Genomic DNA, 24,322 nt, shown 5'->3' on the forward strand with positions numbered 1-24,322 from the left:
AAGCAATTCATGTAAGGTCATGCAAAATGTATTTGAGCTAAAGGATAAGGTACATGTTTGGTAGCATTCGATGGGATGAGGCCTGTTTTTCAAAAATGGAATCACAGTTGCCATTCTGGGGTAAGGACAAGTTGATGTGTTTTCACTTGAACAATCTGGTAGATACTTGAAATATAGAAGGGTAGAAATTCTTACTTTTGAACTCTTTACTTGAAATGGGAACTGGGGACACACACACACACGCACGATTGTTCTCCTTCCCTGAGAATTCAGAATTGAAATCCCTTGCCAAGACAGAGATTCAGCAATGAAGCCAAGCTTATTTTTGAGTCATGCAAATAATGTCTTCCAAAATCCCAGGATAATACCCGTCTGTAAACACTAAAGGACCATACTGATCTTTTTGCAAACCTAATTAAGAGACCAGAAGAATTGTTGGGTTGTTTTGATAATGCTGATCAGTTACCACCTTACCAAATACTTTTAAGATGATGCATTATTCAGCAGTGTGACAGTGGCTAATGCAGACTGTAACGGCTCGTTTCCTTTTTGCTGTGCCAAATCCCTTGTGCCTTTTGATAGTTCCTTATGTAGTCCCTGGTTTGTGCATGAGCTACTGATGCACGGTCAATTTATGCATTTGTAACGTGCATCAAAAACCTGTGGCTCATCCCTTGAGGTCTGTATTTCTTGGTTTCTTTTTCTTGTTGGACTGAACCTAGCTATTGGGACTGGTTTTTGTTTTTCTTCGCCTGTTTCGTTGTAATTGTGTGCATAAGTTGATAACTTCTCCTCAGAGGGTTGTATATCTTAGGTATTGTGGTTGTTTTTATAGCATACAATGTTTTCTAAGCTCTGACTTCATATTCATTGTATCTTCTTGCCTCAGTTTTAAGTAGAGAATTTAGCCTGTATACCACTCTGTACACATATCAGAGAGACATGTTGGAAAGACCACCTATCTGTAGCACCTGTTAGTAGGTGCTAATTAAATTAGTGCAGTAGGCATGGTTTCTGTGAACTAGCATGACAGAGTGAGCCTGCAGAAGTGCTGGAAATGGATCAAGGAAGACTTTTTTGGTATCTCCATTCTTGTGTAATGATAACGAACAGCTACTGGAAAAGATCAGAATGAAACTTTTGGAGTCCTTGGTGGTACCAGATCTCCTTAGCTCTCTCTGAGCAGTTTCAGTAAGTGTCCCAGGTGTGAGCTGAACACGTCCAGATCTTTGAATCAGGGTTCTAATGATGGTAAAAATGCAAGATTGCCAGAGTTGGAGATGTATGCAAGGAGTAGCAGGCCTGTGCATACAGCTGGAATGCTCCTGTGTAAACAGTATCATGGGGCTCAGAGTTCATGTTTAATTATTATGTAGAAAAGTGAGCAGGATTCTTTCAGATGTCTTTGTACTCTGCGTTCCTACTTCCAGATTCTCTTGTCACAATCTTAGCCTTATTCTGAGTATGCTGCTTTTGATCATATATTTCTAGGTGTTTGTAAAGTTGTGAGGCAAATGAAAACCTGCTCTGTGCCTGGAGAATATTTTATTTGGTTTTATAATGCATACACAAAATGCATGTGAATGTGAAGCAGAAGTGTGCACATGTATCTGTGGGCTGGAGGTGATGTCCCTGCCTTTGGTTTAAAGCACCATCTCTCTTCCTTCCTCACCATCACTGTCATTTCACTCCTTGTCTGCTTCCATATGCCCTAAAGCTCACATCATGGAGAAATCCAATCAGTGTGTAAGTATCCTTGCTGGAGCCAGGCAGATGACAGAGCGTGCTTGTTCCTGAAAATGGATTTTGATTTTCAGGGCCAGCATTGAAGATGCCATGCTTTTGGGCACAGGGCTGTAGCTGTAACTGTTCAGCGCCATGCAGAGTTTTGCCTGAAAATAATCTTCCATTCTAACCCTAAGGTAGCTGCTTTGGTTTCAGCAGAAAATGGGTGTGTGAGTTGTAATGAGCCTCTGGCATTGTAACTGCTGGCTTGACTAACCCTGTGCAAGACTAGCTTGAACACACTGACTTAAAAATGGTGTTGGTTGGTCTGCAGACTTGTCCTCCCACTGCTGAAACCCAGAGTGGTGTCTGCCTGCTGCAGTGCTGCCTCGACAAAACCAGCTGTTAACCTTCCCTCATTCAAATGCTGAAAGGTTCAGTGCTTTCCCTTAGAGTAATGTCACTCTTTGTTCTTCTTTTGAAGCCTCTTGAAGTGTTTTGAATTGGCTTCATTTTCACAGACAAAATGCTTGTTGCTACCTGAAACTCTGGGTTTTTCAAACTATTTTAGACTAGGCAGAATGATTAGGTATTTAATTTTAGCCTAGTTTATTCCCAATGTGCAATATTTCTTTCCCTGTCTGCCCTTTCACCTTCCTTGTCACCTGAATAATTTTTGTTGCCTTGACCCTTTTCTGCTAAATCTGAGAGAGTTAGACATCTTAGCATTTTTAAACTCCTTGAATTATTGTGAAAATTCAGGGAAGAATGCCTATAACTGCCTTGCCTCCCACCCTTCTACTTTTGCTCCCATGCAAACGCTGTAGTATAAATCTGACTATTTTAGTAGACCAAAGAGGACTTAGGTTTTGCTTGAGGAAACCATTCTTTTTTTTTTGAGTGCTGCTGCTGCTGTGTTTGCTCACTTCATGGTGTCAGAAGTTAATGAGGTGGTGTTTGCAGGTATTTTATATGTTTAATATGTACAGAGCCTGCCTGTGAGTAGGTTTCTGGAATAGAGGTGTAATCTAATTGTAAAGGTGGCTTTTGGCCTGCAAACGTTGTGGAGTGTGAGGTGCTGCTGTTTGGGCAGCAAAGCTCTTATTAGTGTCAGCAGAGGTACTGCATTGGAAACAAATACCTAAATATTGTAGCTGTTGTTATCACCAACCACAAATGATCAATAGTTTAATAAGCTCATGCACCTTAAAGTAGAAAACTTCTTTTTTGGAATAGGAAAGAGTTCTGCTTTCAAAATTTGCCTAATTAAAAATCAAGGTTGCAGGTTCTGTGCTGAGTTTCTGCCCTAGGCAAATCTCTCCTTTGAAGCTACAGCTGGCCCCTAAAGAAACGACTTTGTTATGGTGCTGCTGGATACCTTCACAATGCTGTTTCAAACCCAATTTCTTATTCTTTAGAAGCCTCTGTTATTTAGATTCATTCAATTTAAAGATTCATCTTGAAAGCAGAGTGCATTAAGTAATAACTATGCCTGTGTAACCAATGGCTGTCATTTATGTCTCTTCTATGCCCTCCCCTGGTCCCCTATCAAGGCTGGTGTGGCTGTGTTCAGTTCTTCCACAGCTGTCCATACGTTTGAGCTTGTTTGTTAAGCTTTATTATGAAACCTAATAAAATAATGTACTCTCATCAAGGTCTTGCTGAAATTATTTTGGGAGTTTCTGAGATAGATAACTGTTTTTAGAAAATGGAAGCAATTCTGTTAATCTTGAATATAGAGGGTTTTTTGTGTCTCCCATGCTGTTGTGAGAAGTCCTAACTCTGGTGGGTGTACATTTTGATGAAGTGACTTTAAAAATATGCAGGAGAACCAAACTAATATTAATTGTTTATAAAGTGTGATTACTACTTGTCTGCTTAATGAGTGAAAGTGCCAAAAAGCAGAAATATGTAGAATATATGTCAGCTTCACATGCATAATCTGCAGACCCAGAGTTGAATTCAAACAGGTCATGGCTAGTTCTGATGAAATTTAATCAGAGGGGAAGGAGGAATGGGCCCTTCTTATGGCAGCATGTGTGTTGTTGTGCGTGAATAACAGACATAGCTAACTACGTCCTGTTAGTGTTTGTTAGTAACTTAAATATTCAGCCTTTTATTGGGAGGTGAGATTAAAGACTGTTGCAGCTGTGAAACTGAGTTGACCCTGGCAGATGTTTTCTCTCCCCTGGCTCTCAGGTGCACTCTGTCAAGCATCTTTAGATCATCTTATGGATTTGAGTAAGTGCTTGTGTGTGCCTAAGAGCTGTGGGGGAAAGGGATCTGGAATGTACCTACAAACGGGGCATAATGGAAAATAGCAATGGCAAAAAGGTTGAAAATCTGAAACTGAGTAATAATAGTAACTATTCATGCAAATAAACTTTTAAGAGCTGGTTTTATGTTTCGATAATTTTAGTTTAAGTGGCTTGCCAAGTCCTACATAATCAAATCAACTACAGGGTTATTGTCAAAGCTGATTTCTTGACTCCCTGCCTTCCTTTCCCTACTGCTGTGGGATTATTCCTAAACTACAGTCAGGTTTCAAGTCCCAAGTAACAAAGCTTGCTCAACTTTAAAACGTAGTCTCTCTGCCAGCTGGAAAGAGCCCTGTCCCTTCTTCCCTGCCCTCAAACACCTGTCACTTGTTTCCTGAAATCTTTCCATTTACACAAATCTGAACATTTCTGAGTGTTTGTTGTTGTAACCCTTAGCTTCTTTCTAGCTTCTTTCTTGTTTGTCTCACTATAGTAATAGTATAGTAATGCAAATTTTGCCCTTGCCTTTAGAAAAAAGAAATTACATTGTTGGACTTTCTTCTGCAGGCTGTACTATATGTATCTTGTGGCCTTTAGAAAGAAATAAATTATTAAGATTTTTTTTTTTTTAAGCCAAAGTTATTTAAGTTTATCTTCCTAAGTTGCTTAGTACATAATAGGTGCCAGGCAATTACTCTGGGATCCCAGTGGCATTTCATATTGTAAAATGCTTTCACTAGTAAAACCTGCCAGATATATTTTCTAGGTTAATATTTCACCATTTGTAATTTATTGGCCAGTTTCTAGTTTACTTCAAGAAAATGGACTTTCTGTTACCAACCAATTCAAAATATTTAAAAATTCGAATTTGAATATATGCTGCTTTCTTAGCATTTTCGTTATTTAAAGCTGCACCATTTGTCTTATAAGTACACTATTATTGCAAGTCATAGAATATATGGGCTGTAAGTTCCTTAGAATAATGGTTTGAAAAGAGGAATAATTGCAAACTGAAGATAATTCATATTGCACAGGTACAAGGATAAGGAATAATCACATTTTTCATACATATTAGCCAAATGTAATCTCTTTCTGTAACGACAGAGGGAGACGAGTGAGAGTCCGGGTGGTGTAATCTGAAAAGTGACAAGAATAAATCTGTGTTAAGTAGATCTTTTAATCCTGGTAGCCTTGTGACAGCTGGCACAGCTGAGGAGAGCAGGAGGAATTGCACCCCTGGTCCTGCCCATCAACACAGCCGTGTCCTGAGTGCAGCACCCAGCTGTATTCCAGCCCCAGCTGAGGTTTTCTTGCAGTCCCAAATACTTGTGCTTAGGATCAGGTGGATGACTTGTCTTGTTCCTTGTAATCTGTCAGTACAGCATTTTCCACCTGGTGGGGTAAACACAGGAAAAAAATCCCAGGGGATCATTTTATATAACGTATTCAAGTTTGTAGGACTTCTGTTAGAGTATCTCTCCTGTGATAAGGGTACATTTGTTTAGCAGATAAGGACCAGAGTGAATAGGTGGCCCACTGGTGACAATATTACATGATGTGTTTTAAGTGTAGAGCAGCAATTTAATAACAAAATGGAGCTGGTTTTAAAGTAATCCCTTAGTCGTGGTTTGTCTTGGAAACCTTTCTGCTATCTGGTACTGGAGTAAGAGATCCTATTCCATTTTCTTTGATCAGGCACGAGGTATTTTTCACTTGTGTTAGCGAACTTAAAGTCACATTTTTGTAAGCAAATGTGTTGACATGTTTGTTTTGATTAGTGTTAAAAGCTGCTCCAGTAAATAAAAAGCACAGGTATGTTCTGTGCTATGTCCTGAAAGAACAGAAACTAGGAAAAAAATCAGTATGGAGATGCTGGGCAGGGGAGAAGGGGGAGAGGGGGAGAAATCCCAGAAAAGGAAGGGTAACTGGGGAAGCAGATGTCTGCAGCGTGCAGGATTTGTGCGTTAGTGTTAAAGCCACCTGCGGAGAACAGCGCAGTTCAGAGCAGTCCTCGGTTGTCCCAGTGCTGTCCCCCGTGACCTTGGTTGGGTGCTCGGCGGGGTGACTGCTGGTTCACCATGTTCTTTTTTTCCTGGTGACTTGCCTGTTGCCTGCCCCTGGGTCTGTGCTCCCCCTTATGCTGACTTCTGCAGTATTCCTTCAGTCTCTTATCTCAGGGCTTTGATGCATATGTTCTGAAGGTGGCCACCGTGACTTTGGGTGGCAGCAGATGGTAAACCTTCAGGCTGCCACCGGCTATACTGGTGTTAAGTTGGAAACTTAACGTTTGATGAAGAATCAGTACTGCATATGAAAGAGCTTTTACTGCAGAAATATCTTTTAATTAAAAAAAATTAGCATACCGAAACATTTGCTAATTTCTGTGCATTTATAGGATCTTAAAATTAACTGTTTTCTGAAAGCTAGACTATGGTTATTTACCAGGCAGGTTTTATTTTATTTTTCTCCAATTAATTGTACCTCCTATATTGAATTGAATTTAATTTATTTTCCTCTAAGCTGTTGGATACACTGTAAATCAAATCTAAGAAGCTAATTTCTTTAAGTAGCTGCTGTCAGCATCAGAATTAACCCTTGACTTAGGAAAAAAAAAAAAGAAGTCACAAGTAAGAAATCCTATTTGGAATCACAGAGGGGTATTGCTATCTGCACTTTACTGAGATGCTGTCATGCGGTGCTGCTGCGTTCACTTGTTTTTTGGGATGTTCCTTAGAGCTTCAGTGCTTGTACAAAATTAGGATGTCTGTGCTGCTGAAGACCCTTATTTACATTAGATATTTATTCGTGGTAATTGCTCTTTGTGTCTCAGTGTTTTTGGCCATGTTGAGGTGGTTGTCAGTGCAAAAAAATAGAGAAAGAATGAGTAAGCAACAGTGCCATAAGAGCCAGCGTGAAACGTGGACCTTGACTCTGTTCGTCCATTAGTATTACAAAGAGGATTTTGCCTTGTCTCCTTTTGTGTTACAGCCTAGCTGCTCAGTGCCGAGGAGTGCCCTGCTGTGCCTTCTTCTCCCTGCTCCCTGAAACAGGATGCTGAATGTTACAGCCGACAGCTCGTTGTTAGGAGATATTAAATATTACAGCTTAGATGGTGAAAGAGGTTTTGTCAGCTTATGTGAGCTAGAAGCAGCCTAGTCTAGTGCTAGCATCTCTGTGTGATCTGCTCTGGAGAATAACAGAGTTCTGTCCCAGTGAATGCTCTGTGGAATCCTGTTTTGCCCCATTGTGCCATTAGCGTGGGAACTTGTCACTTTGCATTTTAAAAGGAAATCTTAGAATTACAGAAGCACTTTTGCAACGGGAGAGAAGTGTGAAGGAATGCAAACAGGAGACTTGGTGCACTTCTATCTATAAATTGGCTGTAAAGCATGAGGTGAGGAGAGTAAGCTGGCACCTGGGTCAGTGGCAGGGGTACAGTTTTGCCCTTCTGCAGCAGTGTTGTAATGCATCCAAGAGCTGCTGACCTTTCTTTCTCTGCTCTGGGTGTGATAAAAATTCAAGCAAATATACTTGCAACCCTCTGTTTCTTGGGCTTAGCCCTTCGTGAAATGGCTTTCTCATAGCCACTTGCCCATTCACGTAGTCCTTTATTTACCTGGTTAAACCCCATCTTTGCAATAATGCATGCAGGCTACTTTCCCTTGAAACAAGTGTTTGATTTGGTGGGCCCACGTAAGGTCTGCAGTCTGCCAGGGCCAAATGGACCATCACTACATGAATTTCTCAAGTTACTTCCAAGGCTCTTCCTGGGCTTCTTGGAGTCCGTTTTGAGGTAAACAGTCTTGCCAAAGGTTGGTACTGAATCAAGAAAGAAGTAATTGTCTCTAAAATGAAGTGGAGCTGTGAATGAGGTGTTAATCACTTGGGGAAAGTAGGTACTTGATGGGAGGCAAAACAAAAGAGCTGGTTAGTTGGACTGGGTAGTCCATCTAGGTGGTTAACCTCAAAGGCACAGGGATATTAGTTGTTGTTATTGCAGGTATAAAACTGTAGCTGCTACTTTCATGTGGATGCTGCAATATAACAGCAGATGAAGTTACCCTACAGGGACCTGCTGTCTGCTTTATTCTTGTTAGTGGTCGTGGTTCTATACCTCAACTTACGGGGCGAGGGCTCAGTAATCTCTTCTGTTGCACCATATGCTAATACAGTGCTGATAAGCAAGTGTGAAAAATGAAAGGGAGGAATACATTAATTGTATTTGTGCAATAAGGTATGCTATCAAAGGTAATTATTTCATGACAGTTTTAGTTATAGCAGTTGTTTTATCATGGAATAAAAGATGGCTTTAGGAGCCTTTTATTGGAAAGACAATTGTATCAAATTAGTACCAAATTAGATTTTTGTCTTTATAAAGGTGAGCAAACCCATGAGCAGTTTTTAAATTGGTGTCTTCTACTCTACAAATGAACAAATCCTGTTTGAGGGTTAAAGAAGCTATTATTCTGTCCTTTATGCTGACAGCTTCATTACTGATTGGCCTACTGTTGGTATTAAAAAAATGTTTGGCTCCTTATGATCTTTGTGCATGCAACTATAATATTAATACAGACCACGGAACTGTTCATTAAGAAGTGACTTTAAATGAGGTTCATGCTTGTAAATCTGGAGAGATACAGATGTTAAATGCTGCCATTCCTTTCCATATACAGCCGTATGGCTAATAATTTCCAAGTGGCTAAAGCTCTTGTTAGCAAGAGTGCTGGTGTGTTAAGAATGGCCCTATAAATAACTTTAAGAACTGAAGTTGAAGGTGCTTCTTTTAAAGACTATTGTTAACTAAACATTATTGCCAAACAGATGGAACGCATTCACCAGCCTGATGTTTTTAGGTCTAATTATATTATCACCAGTCCTGTACGGCTCAGTTGAAGAGGTGTATCCAGAGGCCAATTTATAATCATTTAGCCAACACCTGTTTGGGAGATATTGACAGTCAAAGGGCACATTTAAAAAAAAAAATCACATATGTTCTCGTATTTATTGCCTCAATGTGAACAGTGTCTAGTTGCAAACAAACTTGGGAGAAGAGAAAGGAGAGTGATTGTAAACACATAGTTGTTTCCAAACCATTTTAATCTTCTTTTGGCACCTCTTGTAAAGTGGCTTTTATTTTTTTCTGTTGGTTTTCTTTAGTTGGTCAGTGTGGTTTTGGGTTTTTCTTTAATTTTAAGGTGTAAACTTCTTAAACATCTTAAAACATCAGTAAACAAAACCAGTTTCACAGTTGTTATTTATGGAGCTGGTTTCCACTGTTTCTGGGAGCCCTAGGTAAGAGGCCTAAAAAGTTGTTTGGCACACTCAGCGGTCTGGGCACACTTGCCTTTCCATACCATGCCCTTGACATGGTAACTGTGTGTCACTCCTTTGTTAAAAAAAAATCTCAGTAGCACCAACTTCTGTTGTTGTTGTTTTTTTTTTTTTTTTTCTCTCCCCGAATATACAGAAAAGCTTTTAAAATTGGGTGCAACCCTAGTAAAAGAGGGGGTCTTTGAGATGGGGAAGAGTCTGTCACTTCATTTGTTTTGGTAAAATATGTTGAGAGAGAAATGATTAGAAAAGACTTCAGTTCTCTTTCTCATGTTTGAGATGCAGTGGGGAGAGAAGTAGGTTTTGAATGCTACCATCCCAAAGAGCAAAGGTTTCTTCCTTTTGGAGACAGCAGAGCATGGCTGCATTGCTGCCCCTCTGCAGCAATTGCAGCAGGGAGGTAAGGGAGCCTGTGCGTGGTGGTGTCCTTTGCCACCTGATGATGCCATGTTGCTCCTGACATTTCATTCCTCTGCAAGAAGTCTTTCTGGATGCAATGCTTGGTCTTCACTGCACCTTGTCCGTTCACTTGGAGTTGCTGCATCTTGTCTGTTGAACTTAGAGTTTGGTAATCCCAGTGCCAGCATGGGAAAGAAGCCTTTTAGAGGTATGATTTTTGCAGCCTAAGTATTTTGGTATAACTATATGAATGTTTATACTGGAAGTTTACAATGTCTGCTGTAAGTAAACAGTGAGGGCACACTCTTGTTCTTGTTCTTGTTCCTACAGGAAGATTGAGCTTGTGCTTATGCTGCTCGTGGGGCTGTCTTGCAGCTGGAGCTTTTCAAGCACATCTGTGTTCTTAGAGTTTGAAAACAGTTAATTCCTGAGTCGGGTGACTTGAAGGCAGAGGGTTCCAGCTTTCTAAAGATGGTTTCCTAAGTGTATATACACACATATGTGTCCTTTTGTTTGTTTTGTTTTCAACACATAAACAAATGGAGCTTGCTAAGAATGTAGTTATTTAGTGCTTCTCTCATTGCTGTGTTTGAAGTGCTTTCAGTAGAGGTGATGCACTGCTAACAGAGATGCTCTTTGCAGCTGTAAGTGTTCTCTCTGCAGCAAAACCATCCAGACTTTTCTCTCTAAATAAATCCCATTTTTTTTGTTGTTACCCTAATTTTAGTGATCTATATCCTCAGTCATTTCTTTGCTAGAAAAAAGACTGCTTATCAAGTCTGTATGCTGCAGGGGTTTAATTTTTGAATTGCTTATATCACTTTCTTTGTAAGAATATTCAACATTAGATTTAAGAACTATGTTTTGTTAGCTTACACATGTGAATCTTAAAATATTTTCTCTGAATACTTTTTGCTTAGGTTTTGCTTGTAATGGACACCAGAACACAGCAGACTTTTATATTGAAGGTGAGTAAAATCTTTTATTATATGACCTCCTAAATTACACCAGCGCACAAAGATCAGCTTACAGGTAATTTATAGAGGTATCCCTGCAATATATTGTTATTATGTATTATTATAATACATGTTAAGTGCCCTGGAATTCTTTTTGTCAGTATTTGGTTGCATTCGCATCCTTTCTCTCTCACATCCCTAGTGCTCAGATGTGCTGGTTTAGTCATCTGAGTTGCCTCTGGTTATTGAGGCCAACACCTTTGCAGGCTTTGGTAAAGAATCACAGATTGAATGTGCTGCTTAAAACATCTGTAAAGCCCTGGTGGCTCAGGGCTTCTGATGAACATGAAAATTCTGCTTAATCCAAGCACATCCACTCCTGTTTGTGTTGGTCTTCTTTAGCTGAAGAATATCCTGCTGGCCAAAGGGGTTCTGAATGAAATGTTCAACTAGTCTTCCTCAAATTTGTTTCCTTATGTTTTACATCAATAGTCTGAGATAAGAGTTTAATGTTACTAACCAATTACATTTATGAACAGTTATTTGGTCAGAATAAAATTTTTCACATTACTCTTTTATGTTTCAGAAAGTGTTCAGATCAAGACCCCAGTATGCTCAGAGCATCTGTGATGCTGAGAATTAGTTCAGTTATAAGTATTGTTTTTGTGACCATTTACTTCAGGCTCCCCTTGACATGAATTCCACTGCTGATGGCAGGAAGGATTGAAAAAATGCTGTGTCCCAAACGTGAACCTCTAGTTACTTGTTAACATTTTGTAACTTTGCTTCAGATCTGGCTTACAGCCCACCTTAACTTTCTGCATCAGCCTTTGAAATTGTATGTGCAGGATACAGCAAACCTGTTTGTTTCTGAGAAAGGTTTATTTGTGAATATTGTATATTAGAACCTCACATTATCTACTGGTAGATAGGGTAACATTGAATTTCCCATGTGACTGCCTATGTTTATCAATATTGTAATAGGTCACACTATTGACATAATTTTTTTTCTCTTTCTCTCTCCCCTCCCTTTCACCCTCCCGCATCAATTTTTTCACTTCTGGCAACTTCATCTCTGCACTACCTCTCAAAAATCATTGCCTCTCAAGGAGACTAATCCTTTCCTTTCTTTTTTATTGAGGTGGTTGTTGTCTTTAGTAAAGTAAAATGGAAATGTGAGGATTACCTGTGAGGCGAAGGCATTCTTTTGTCTTTAGGACTTGAATTGAATTTTTTTAATAGTGCCTTTTGGTCACACACAAAAATAAAATTTTAAAAAAAGGTCACAGGGAAATAACTGAGTGTCATCCTGATGACTTAGTTTGAGAGAGATTCTAATAAAAACATTGACCCATGTAATTGATTTTAATGGCAGCTTTGTGCCATCTTCTGTTCTCTGGAAATGCGCCAGATGCCATCAGCACAGCCTCGGGGGACCGAGGGGCATAGAGCAGCAGATGAGTGGTTTCTCTGAAGCCCAGAGTAACTCGGATAGATTAGTTTGGTTGATAAACACAGAGCACAGCAGGCTCCAAAGGCAACTGAGGGTACAACTGACCTTTTTGTTCTCTGTCAGGGTCTAAGGAAAAGTAGTGAGTGCAGCAGGAGCAGAACGACCATCATCCCCCGCTGCGTGCCCAACATGGTGTGTCTGCACAAGTACATCATCTCCGAGGAGTCTGTCTTCCTCGTCCTGCAGCATGCAGAAGGTTTGTCTCTCCTTTAAGCATATTGTTGAAAAGAGTCAAAGGCTTTCAGTTTTAATCAATGGTGCACTTCATTGTCAAATTAATCTCTCATACATCCAGTTAAAATATTTTTAGTGTGCCAGGGAGATGTCATGTAAGACACCCCACTCCATTCCTCTGTCCCTCCCCCTTTTCCCCTCTCATTTTGGGCTGGATCTGATTCCTGCTTCAAATGGCCTCAAATCCTGATGGGTTACTTGAATTGTATGTAGCAATATTGAAAGCTTCCAACTGTTTATTTTCTACAGGAGAGAGAGTGCTTTGACTGCAACAAAAATCTGCATTATTTACAGTTATTTCTCAGAGATAAAGTATTTGGCTACTTTCGTAAACTTTGACTAGTAAGTCTTTTTAGCATCTCTAGTTAAAATGACAAGTATTTGCACAAGAATTAAATAGCTCTGCTAAAACCCATGAACATTTTCCTGTTGGTTAAAATTGCACTGATCTGGATTTTTAAGAAAATAGCTAGTGGCATCACACAGGAGTTCAAAGCAGAACCACAGAGTTGTGCCTTCAAACTATTTATAAAATTCCTGTTAAATGTACAGGGAACAGGTGGCACAAAATAATTACATTTTGATTCTTTTGTCTAACACCTGGATTTAAATATTCCCTAAATGTAATTACCCATATTTGTTTAGAATGAGTGCAGAATATAAATTTTGGGATTGCTAATAGTTCTTTTTTTTAGGAAATGCTAATAACTCAGGCAGAATGGATGATGTGAAGGAACTAAGCTGACTGATAGAGAAGATAATTTTATTGCATTGAATATTACTTCTTTTCTCCGTAATAACTTAGATTTTGGCTTTTTCATGAACAATTTGTCATATGAGGCCAGTTAAAGTTAGCTTTGCAACAGGAATGACTGTTTCTGCAATGTGTGACTCGGTTTTGCCATGAGCACTGATGCATGAAGAAAAGTCTCACTTTACAGTAGTGCCTGATGGTGATCTTGGGAGTTTACAGTGCTGCTCTGTACAGTGCTACTTTTCTCAAGGTGTGTGTAGTAATACACAAGATAATTGGGAGATTCTCACCTGAACTGCAATCTACACAGAAGCTGGTACATTTTGTCCAGAGAAAAAGTATTTTTAAAAGCCCACAACCAAAGAAACCCCAAAGCAAACAAAAAACCCCACCCACAACCTTTGCCAGATATCAGCTGCCCTTAGGCTAGCATAATTACATAATTTAATACGCTCTTCATAATATTTCTGCAGTTTCTGAAGCCCTGCAGTTTTGCTCTTCTTTTTAGGATGGATGTTCTTCCTCAAGAGAGATGGAAAAGTGAGTGGAGTAATAGTGGAATTTCATGGGTGAAGTGGTCAGATGTAAGAACAAAAACTGTAAGGAAGGCCTAATGTGAGCAGTTGACAAGGTGATCTCCTGGAAGTGTTAATTGTGTTGTGATAACAGAAAAACAGAGACACTGAGATCAGAGCTCTTTCATTTTCATGAACCTGCTGTCTGGGCTCAGAACAGGCAAAGGGAGAGGAAGAGTGGTAGATTCTGCTGTAAAGAGGAGTAGCTGGGGTACACAGTGATGAGTAAATTTCCTGAGAATATATACAATAAGTGTTTTGCAGGTGTAGGGCCTGATCCCAAATCCTAAACTGGGGCAACAACCAGTGCACCCTGTACTATGAGGCTGATGCTGGAAAGTGGTTCAGGAGAAATGCTTCTAACTCTGTGTGAATAAAGGATACTTAAAAATTGGGCTAAAGTTATGCTGCACTATATGCAGTGACTGGTCTTGGTCACCCCACTGATGATGGTCTTGATCAGATCAGTCTTATGTTAGTAGCACTCATCCTTTAAATTAGAAGGAAAATAATACCAGAAATCCCTATAGACAAACCTTTCTTAAAATTTCATCCATCTCAGACCAGGTATAAATAGAGAAGATGCTTGTAGTTAATGTTGGGAAAGGATAAAAAATTCTAGGACAGTACTTTTTAAGTGATAGTCTCTTAAAATTTTATTTCATGACCTCATGAATGCTCTTAACATTCATAGTCCAAATAATTCTATTCCAATAAGAAAGAAGATTCTGCCAGTCAAATTTATAAATGGTGTTAATTTATGCTAGGTATGTTAGCTACACCATTGTGAGTTTGAAGGGTAAAATACTAATTTAAATGGGCAGTGGCTTGTAGTGTAGCAAATTCAAGTTTTATGCTATGAATGGACCGTGTGTGTTTGCTAAGCAGCTCACTTTCCTGTTCATAGTAGATTTTAACTGTATTAAGTGCAGCACTGTTGGGTTTTGTATGGAATTCTGAAAGCTTGACCACAGACTCAAGAAGAAGACTCTTTTTGTTTGTTGGTTTGTTTGTATTGGTAAATCGTGATGGTGTTACATGCTCAGAATCAGTGAATGATGTCTTGGGTTCTCTTGCAGATGTTTCTCCTGGCCACAGTGAGAGGCTTCAAGGATGCATCAGAAGTACAAAAGCCCATAAAGTTATCTTGTAGCTTTGTTGCAAAACACTTGGCAAGTTCTAGTGTGGGAGAGAGCCAATCTGATGTTAATAAGGCCTCGCTTCTTCCTGGCACTACTAACTACAGAAATTTTAGAAACAGATGCTTCAAAAATAGGCTGGGGGGCTTCCATGGGACATCAAAGTTTAAGTGGCTGTTAGAAGCTGTCAAATCTCTTTAAGCATAAACAAGCTGGAGTTCCTATCAATCTGGAGAGCACTCAAGAAACTTCCTGCTGAAGAGGCTTGCTGCACGCAGCAATTGATAGACAACACCACGGTAGCGCTCTGGCTTGCAAAGCTGGGGATTTGTTGTTAGGAAAGGAGATAATGCTAGCTGTAAATATTTGACAGCAATCAGAAAAAGTAGGAAAGGTGATATGCTCCTTGGCAAGTGACTTTTTCAGGAGGCTGCTTTGGAATAATAGCTTTTGCTCCAAGTGCATTGGGAAGTGGGAGCTTTGCCTAAACTAGCGAACTTTGCAGCAGAGCTTCACCAGCAGCACTGGAAATACAGAGCTGCAGATAGAGGACTCTGGTGCTTGTAACTACTGTCATGTTAGAGATTAGGCAGGAGATCAGCTTCCCATTCATGTGGAGCTGCAGCTCCACTGTGGCTGCCATTGGGATGCTGTGGAATATTATTGTTGTTGTACCATGGCAGTGCCTGTGTGTCTGCTTTGCTTTTGGCCTAGGAACTGTGCAAGCCTTGTTTCATGTAGCCATTGCATTAACATGGTGAAGTTTACCAGTAGGCTTGTCTCTCTTGAAAAGGAGGCCAGTGATTCTTTGAAAACCATAAAATGGTGCTTTTTCCAGCAAGGAAGGCTATTAATTCTCATGAGGTGCAGGGTTTAGAGTTGGTACTCCTGGCCATACACAAATTCTTGGGCAGTGATCTAGAGAGCTGGGCTCAGTTTTGGAGAATAATTCAAGTGCATGTCTTTCAGTACTCTCTCTTTTTCTCCCCTATCAGATTACAGTTATTTGGAAGCCTGGGTTGTTCACTTTGACTCTGTTTGGGATTTCCTAAATACAGCGACTGCTGCATTCTTAGCTGAATTCCAGTTCTGTGGGAATTGGAGTACTTCATCCTTGGGAATAATCTCATGGGCCAAGCTAGCAGAAGCTATTGATTTATTTTGGAATAGGTCTCCTTAGCCAGCCAGTCTTTCAGGATGTGAAACTGAAATGGGAAGCATCTGAGTACTGGGTGAGGAAAAATCCAACTGGTCATGAATTTTTTTCTCATCAGCTGGAAAAAAAACATGTTTAGGAGACTAAATTTGCTGACCTTTAGGTTTCATTTTGTCCTGTCATATATAATATATAGTCTCTGTATTTTCTTTTAAATGTTCCTGCATCAAGTACTATTAACAAAAAACTGCAGAAATGTTTGAAAGAATATAAAAGATTCCTAGTCAGCTTCATCATTTGATCACTTTATTCTGAATTTCCTGTTGATTATTTTGGACACTAACTTTTAGATTCTGCCTCTAGAAGCAGAGGTATAAGCTCCAGAATGCTGGAAATGTGGTTAAGTATGGCACTGCTAATAAGAAATTTTTCATTGAATAACTGCAGAAGAATGTGGAACTTGATGATTTTGTTGTGCTTATAAAACCAGAAATGTTCAACTAGACTGGCTATAGAATCAGTTCATGGTAGAAGAAAACAAACTTAATTAGTTACATTAATAATATAGTTCTGAAATTAAGCACTAATAAACTTGAGCTTAATACTGTAGCTGTTACAGTTATTTAGTCTGTTGGACTATTTGACAGTGACTGAAGCTTACTTGTTTGGATTGATTTCTGTAATTTTAGTTTTTATATATTCCTGATACTATATTAGCGTGTCTTGCTAATGTGTTTTCTTGATCTCACACAACACATGGGGAGAGGGGGAAAAGATTATTAGTATGTCATTCATAAAGGCATAATTACATACGCAGATACAAATATCACTTTTGTTTGACCCTGGATTGGACATTTTCAAAAAGGAATAAAATCGTTGTTTTTCACTATAAAACACAGTTACTGAATGGCACTTATTTACGTATTTCCACTTGACCAAGAGGCCACTCTTGAAATATTTGTATGTTAACATATTTGGACATAATTTTTTTGGGTTTTTTTTTTCTTTTTTCTTTTTTTTGGTGTTTTTTTTTGTTTGTTTTTGGTTTGTTTACTTGTGTTTAACTCTTAAGTTGACGTTGCAGTAAGTAGTAATTTCCACTGTGGTTTCTAAATACAAGCCATTAATAATGAGCAACTTCTTTTTGAAAACCTAAGATAATAGATTTGCAAAAACAAAATGAGTTGTTGAAGTCCTCCCTGTTTTCACAAATGGACAGTGGTGAATTCCTGAACACTGTAAGAATAAAGAGATTTCCTTTTTTTGTCTTTTGCAACTTTTATGTTTAGTGAACCTCTCAAATCATCCAGTGATTTTTTGTGGATTTTTCAAGTATTGATCCCAACATATCTCTTTGTCCATCCTTAATCCTTCTTGGGTCTCCCTTCTTAAGCTGCAGTAAAACTTCAGGTCGAGGCCCAAATCTAGTGGAGGGTGCATGAAATCTTGGATAAAGTGAGGTGGAGAGAGAAGAAGACAGGAGTTGTCCTGAGAGCAGCTTGATGTGTCAATAGGTGAAAAACTTAAGTTGGATAATTCTCGCATTTTTCATACTGCTGGGCAGCCCAGCCCCTTCTTATCTTAGCAGAGAGGTACAAAACATTTAGGTCAGTGAGAGCTGTTCAGGTGTCACATGTAAAAGGACACTTGGTGTCCAGTAATGACACAGGAAAAAAAGATGTGACAAAAGATCACAGAAATAAGGTTTTGAGCTTTCTGCCTCCTTGGGTCAAAGCTTAAGACAGGCCTCTGTTAGAAAGACCTTTTCTTACTACTTCCATCTGAGGAAGCACTGATGGTGCTCATATTTGCATTAAAGCCATGCCTGGAGGCTGGTGGTGTTGTGCCAGGCACTTCCCAAAGCTCCAGAGATCTTATGTGAGTCTTCATGAGTCATGGTCTGTGAGCACGCTTTGAGATTTGTGTTTTCATAAGAAATTTGTGAAGCACAAGTAATAAACACTAGTAATATGTAGATGAAAATATTTAGCTTGTACTAATTAATCTAATGCAGGTGGGATGGGGAGACTATATAATTTTTTTATTAAATAATGTGTTTTATTAAATGCAGTACGGGTGTGGTTGTCAAATGAGATTTTATTGTTTGGTATGAAAGGGTCCTCAGTAATTCCATGCCTAGTTAATAAACTGGGCAAAGTTATTTTTTTATAGTACTTAAAGGAATTTAATTGAAATTTTAAAGGAAATTAATTATTACGGATAGAAGTGTGAAAAAGAGGATAAACTCTTTCACACATATATAAAAATTATGTATGATCTCATGCTCTTTCTCATTCTCTTTTCTGTTGTTTCATCTCTCTGCCATTTTATAGCAAAAATATGAATAAACCTAGAAGTGTAACATTAGAAAAGAACTGTTGGTGATTATGGAATGGACAACTTTTATTTTCACCAAATCAGCTGCAGACCAGTAATCCTGAAGTCCTGTGCAAGCTGTGGGGCTCAGAGGGCAGGGTGCCTTTGCCCTGCTGAGCTGCTGTGCCACGTGTTGTGTTTAAAGCAAGTGGCCTCACTTGGGGAGCCTGCCCGGGCTCCCTGCTTCTCTCTGGGGTGAAATCCTGCTCGTGAGGCAGCTCTGGAAGGGCCAGGGCCCTCGGTGTCACCAACACAGGGCCTCGGGTCGCTTGTGCCCAGGCAGGCTCAGAGTCAGTCCCTGCCCTGCCTCGCTGGGCTGAGGAGCTGCTGCTCTGCTGGGGGGACTCAGGGGCTGTGCCTTGCTGCTGTGGCAGGGCACACTTTGGGGTGCATGTTTTGGATGCACCTCTGGGGTAAGTATTTAAAGTGCTTATGCCATACAGTGGGCAGTGTAACAGTTCTTATTCCTTTCTCTGTGAGCATTGCTTCCCTTTGCTCGTGTTTGTTTGCCTGCTGTCCTTTCTCATCACATTCTAGAAGGTGGCAAGGGTCATCCTGACCTGGTGCTAAATCCATTTGTAGCTTATGGCAGAAACCATGTGGATTAACAGATCTAAATTGTCGTTTTTACCATTGGACTCAAGCTGTTAGAATTCCCTCTTAGTGTTTTTAATATACTTAGTTTCACCACAACCAGCGAGGTTTTTTTTCCCCTTGAAAAACAAGTCTTGTCTTAGCCAGGAGGATGGAGGGCAGGAAAACTCCACATTATATTATTCAAATTAATTTTTTAAAGTGTCAAGGTTTTTCTGTCTTTGATAAGTTTTTTTTTTTAAATACCTGGGAGTATAGAAAATCTGTTCCTAGGCAATGATAAATACTTTCTTCTTTTATTGTACTTTTTAAAGGAATTTTGCCTGATACAGAGAGTGTTAAAAAAGCCCCAAACTATTAAAGAATGTATTTTGGAAAAATATAAAGCTGTTTTATCCAAATAAGTAAAAAAAAACCAACAAAAACCCACCAACTCTGCAGATGCCCAGTGGGCTGGATACTTACTTTTTTCTTTTACAAAGATTTGTTAGAAGTCCTGCATTTTTGAGAATTTTTGTACGATCTTTTAAATAGAAATGTCTTGACAGTGCATTTTTCCTGAAGTTATCAAAGGAGACTTTCTAACTTTAAGCCAAATTCTATGGCACATATAAGAGGTACAGTAACTTCTTGAATTATTTTGCTAAAATTATGTTTTGAAATTTGTAAGCTTTTTTAAATATGTGCAGTGTTTGGAAACATGAGGAGTCCTGGTTTGTTTTTTTTAAATGTAACTTATTTTTGGAGATGTAACTTTCTTAGGTGCTTTGAAGGAACTGTTTGCCAGTGTAACAGTATTCATAAATCCTTGTGTGGTGCAGCAAAGCATAAAAAACTTTTTTTGAATTCTAAAGTTAATGGGAGAAATAAATCAATATTTAACTAAAAAACCCCAACTTCTTCAGAGAGACACAGACCCTGAAAATATCCTGCTAATATGGTAATTTCCCTTACTGACCTTGCTGCTTAGTTTTCAGTCCATTTCCGCTAATGTTGCTTATGAGTTTAGAGCTGTGATACAGAATCATTCAGTGTAGGCAGAAGGGGTGATGGGCACTAAACCATTTGATCTTCCCTAGTTTTTACTTCTTTTGAGACAGCAGGTAGAGAGTAGTGACCACTGTGCAACTTGAGACACACTCTGAAATGAGACTTTACAGAAGTTTAAAAACAAAACCCAGCGGCTTAGTCTCAGATGCAGCTCTTTAAATATTTATGTAATAGTACAAATCTACGTGAAAAGCAAATTGTGGTCCCTGTGATTATTTCCTGCTGAGGTAGCAGATCCAACTAACTGTGGTCATAAGGATAGAGTATATAGTGAGAGTGAGGATATTTTCCTGTTTCATAAAAAATTTTCTATTTTGAGTGAAATTGAGAGATCCCTTCTCTTTTTCTTTTTTTTCAGGTGGGAAACTGTGGTCTTACGTCAGTAAGTTCTTAAACAGAAGCCCTGAAGAGAGCTTTGAGATTCCTGAATCCAGAACATCCAGTTCAACTAAAATTTACCTGGAGCAACCAACACCTAGTCCTAAAGAAACTGGTAGCAGCACCGATTCCAGAGAAAGCTATGGGGAGAGCATGCTGAAGGTGGTCCCACTGAGGAGCAGCCTGACACCAAGCTCTCAGGATGACAGCAGCAACCAGGAAGATGGCCAGGAGAGTTCCAAGTGGATGGACTCGGCATCCAGCTCAGAAGAGGAGTGCACCACTAGTTATTTAACGTTGTGCAATGAGTACGGGCAGGAAAAAATTGACTCTGGCTCCCTAAATGAGGAACCAGTGGCTAAAGCAGAGGGTGAAGGGCTGCATACCAAAGAGAGGAGTTCCCTGCAGAAGTGCAGTGTTGTTGGCAGTGACAGCTTCACCTCCCAGATTGCACCTCAGGAACGAAAGCTGTTCATCGATGATGCTGAGTCCGAAATAGCCAGCCCTACTAGGATACTGGACTCGTTAACTAGATCCAAGAACAGCCCCATGGAACTCTTCAGGATAGACAGCAAAGATAGCACTAGTGAACTCCTGGGGCTTGATTTTGGAGAAAAATTATATAACCTGAAATCAGAGCCTTTAAAGCCATTGTTTACCGTCCCAGATCATGACAGAAGCTTGGATGCCCTGGAGAGCAAAATGGGTGTGAAAGCTCATGACACTGTGAGCAGGGGTTCAAATGACTCTGTGCCAGTTATCTCCTTTAAGGATGCTGCTTTTGATGATGTGAATAGCATTGATGAAGGAAGGCCTGATCTTCTAATAAACTTACCAGGCATGTCTGATGAAACAGAAGAGCCAGCCGTGTCAAGGCCAACAAAGTTTACAAAATCTGACAGGGACATGTCAGAAGTAAAGTTGTTAGAAACACCTGATGTCTTGCAATTAAATAATTCTGTAGAGCCATGCAAAGCATTTGATCAAGAACCAAATCATGTGGCACCAGAAGTGGGTGATCCTGCCCACAAGGAAGCAAATGAGCAAAGCGGTGTCACTCAGGGAGCTCTTGGGACCCTCTTTACATCTGACCAAGAGGTAGGTGGTTCAGAAGACGGGGCTCTGTTTCAAGAGCTTGGGGCCTGCTCCTTAAACATGAAAAGCAAAGAAGAAAGGTCATGTGTTTCCAACCCACTCTCAGGTGCTCAAGAGGTTAGCTTGGACATGTTAAGAAATGATGGAGTGTCGCTGTTTTCCAACCAAACTGAAGACAGCGGGAAAGAGGAGACAGACTCGGCTTTGTCACCAGCAGCTGAAAGTAAAAAGATTGCACCAAAGAAGGAAGACAAAACAGCAGGAGCAGGGCAGAAGGAAATACATCAAATTTTTCAGGACCTCGATGAGAGATTAGTGCTAACCTCCAGGTTTAATATCCCAGAGGATTGCATTCAAAGATGGGCAGCTGAAATGGTGGTAGCCCTTGATGCTTTACATAGAGAAGGAATTGTGTGCCGCGATTTGAACCCAAACAACATCTTATTGAATGATAGAGGTCAGGAACTTTTGCAAATGCATTTCTTTTTATTCGCTGTTGCTTCCAATTAACTGAGTAGGCGTTTTATCTTGTAATTAGTATCTTCATTTCCTGTCTAGAGCTTCATTATCAGTGCAGCAAATTCACCCCCAGTAATAGCTTCTAGTACTTAATGATGCCATTATTCTTAATGATACTGTTTTTAGCTACAAAAGGAGTAATTACAGTTCACTTCTGCAGAAAATGGAAGGGAAAAATGTTTTGATTTCTCCTGTCGTTTTGTTTTTAGGACACATTCAGCTAACGTATTTTAGCAGGTGGAGGGAGGTTGAAGATTCCTGTGACAACGATGCCATAGAGAGAATGTACTGTGCCCCAGGTTAGAGCAATCACCTACAATGTTTCACTTGGAAAGTAGATTAGCAGCTTTCATTTTCTCATGGAGTCTCTGTAGCAAACAGCTTGAGATCATGCAATATCTGAGTTTTCTTTGCTTCTTTTCCATAATGTCTTAAAAAGCTACAGGGCTCATAACTGCTTTATTGTTGAACTGTGGTGGTGTTTGTTATGTCATTTCCATAACGTGTAATTGTACTGAATGTCTTGTTTAAGCAAGTTAGGAATGTTCTGTTTTCTTGCAGTTATTTCCTATGTCTGAGTACATCTTGGTAACTGAAAAGAGCAAGTGAGATTGAAAAGGTGGCACTAAGACCCTTAAAAATCAAAAATTTATACATGCAAAGGACATGGGTGGTGGGGGGAGAACCACAGAGGTTTGAAAAATACAGCCCTAATAGGCTCAGAGATGCTTCTGACATTTTTGATGAGCTACAGTGGGCTTTGAAATAGTTTAGAGAGCTCTTTTCTTAGAACCGCTTTCATCAATCATGAGGGTGATAAAATCAATATCTCTTGGGTTTTTATAGCAAGGATGGCACTTGAAACTGAGCCCTCCCTCTTTTCCTTTTCTCTATTTATTTGCTGCTAATATAGCTGTCTGTGATTTCTGGCAATGACAGCCAAAAATCAGGTGTTTCACACACAGCTTCATCTTTTAAAAATTTCATAGCTAGCTTATAAAAACTGTGTTTAGAGTTGAAATTACTACGTTTTTATTCTGACTTTGAAATGCCGGCATAACTTTCTGCTGAGCGCGTGGTCTGGCCAGGTATTGCAACTTGTCATGCAGGTAGTCCTCAACTTCAGAGTCTGCAAATGTGCTCAGAAAAATTTAGAATTAGGAGTTACCAGCAGTGGAAGTTCTGAATTTGGTTTGGCATCAGGTGTTTGTTCTGTGTTTTTGTTCTGCAAGTGAAATGCAGTAAGGAACTGTCTCTCTGAGTAAGGGTGGTAGGGTCTCAGCAAATTTTGTATGTCAGCTTCTTGAGATAAATAGAAAATAAAATCTTTTCTGCTCTGGTGCAAGTCAAAAGGGCAGGTATTACAGAAAATAATTCTTTTCACCTATCAAAGTAAATCCAACACCTTCGTTCTACCCTCATGCCAGTTTTATTCAAGAACAAGATAATTGGGGAATCCCAGCAATTACTGTGTTTGTTAAATAAATGGTTGTCCAGGTTGCCAACATGTGTGACAACTTGTTAGAGAGGTGTTTTCCTGCCTCCCTAACCCAGCCTCGAACAAAGCGCTCCCCAGTTGAGTTGTAACAAAGATGGAAGTGCAGCCTTTTCCCACCCTGTCATCATTAATGAGCTGTGAAAGTCAAAGCTTAATTTTTCTGTACTTTAATGAGGATCCAAAGAGAGGCTTTTTTTGCCCCCTAAGCCCCAACCAGCCAACTCCTGCAGTAATTAAGTGTTTAGGGAGCAGTTGAAATAATATTTAGAAGTCCCCAAATGCAAGAATGAAGTTTTCCCCACCGTCATTATTTCCACCTCACAGCACAGGTGTGGTACCCATCCAGGCATTTCTTGCTGAAGTTGCCCTCCCCTCTCTGCCCTCTCTGCCCTACCCCAGGCTGTGTTTGCTTTGTGTGTCTGCAACTGGTGAGCTGCAAGGTGAAGGTTTGCAAATGCAAATATTAGATACATTCAAGGTGGATGAATTGGCATTGCTCTATGATTCTTTCATATTTCTTGATCTTAATGTTATCTCTGTGAAGCATGCTTGTACTTTAGTGTAGCTGTTGCATGTTCATTTTTAGGTAGGAGAGTAATACTTGGTATAACTTAGCATCATGAAATATATTTTGGAGCCAAGTGCCATTCTGTTATGAGTAATGATTCAATAATGGTGTATAGCTGAGTCCAAAGCAGCTTTCTTAGGGCTACTGCTGCTGGTAAATGTGGCTTTAGAACTTTTGACCAATGTTTAAAAAAATAATTGTGTT

At 39.6% G+C, this 24,322-nt stretch overlaps 1 protein-coding gene across 4 annotated transcripts in view; it reads left to right on the top strand.

Annotated features, from left to right (window-relative positions):
- The window catches only part of RPS6KC1 (ribosomal protein S6 kinase C1), an 86,385-nt gene that overhangs the window by 45,919 nt on the left and 16,144 nt on the right, over nt 1-24,322 (top strand). For all 4 annotated transcript variants that reach the window (XM_048297111.1, XM_048297114.1, XM_048297113.1 and 1 more), the window contains 4 exons: nt 10,634-10,681; nt 12,246-12,378; nt 20,419-21,990; nt 22,262-22,351. In XM_048297111.1, coding sequence (XP_048153068.1) covers nt 10,634-10,681; nt 12,246-12,378; nt 20,419-21,990; nt 22,262-22,351 — 1,843 coding nt within the window. The remainder of the gene's footprint in view (nt 1-10,633; nt 10,682-12,245; nt 12,379-20,418; nt 21,991-22,261; nt 22,352-24,322) is intronic.

Source organism: Corvus hawaiiensis, chromosome 3 (assembly GCF_020740725.1).
Source record: "Corvus hawaiiensis isolate bCorHaw1 chromosome 3, bCorHaw1.pri.cur, whole genome shotgun sequence".
In the NCBI taxonomy this organism is placed as follows: domain Eukaryota; kingdom Metazoa; phylum Chordata; class Aves; order Passeriformes; family Corvidae; genus Corvus; species Corvus hawaiiensis.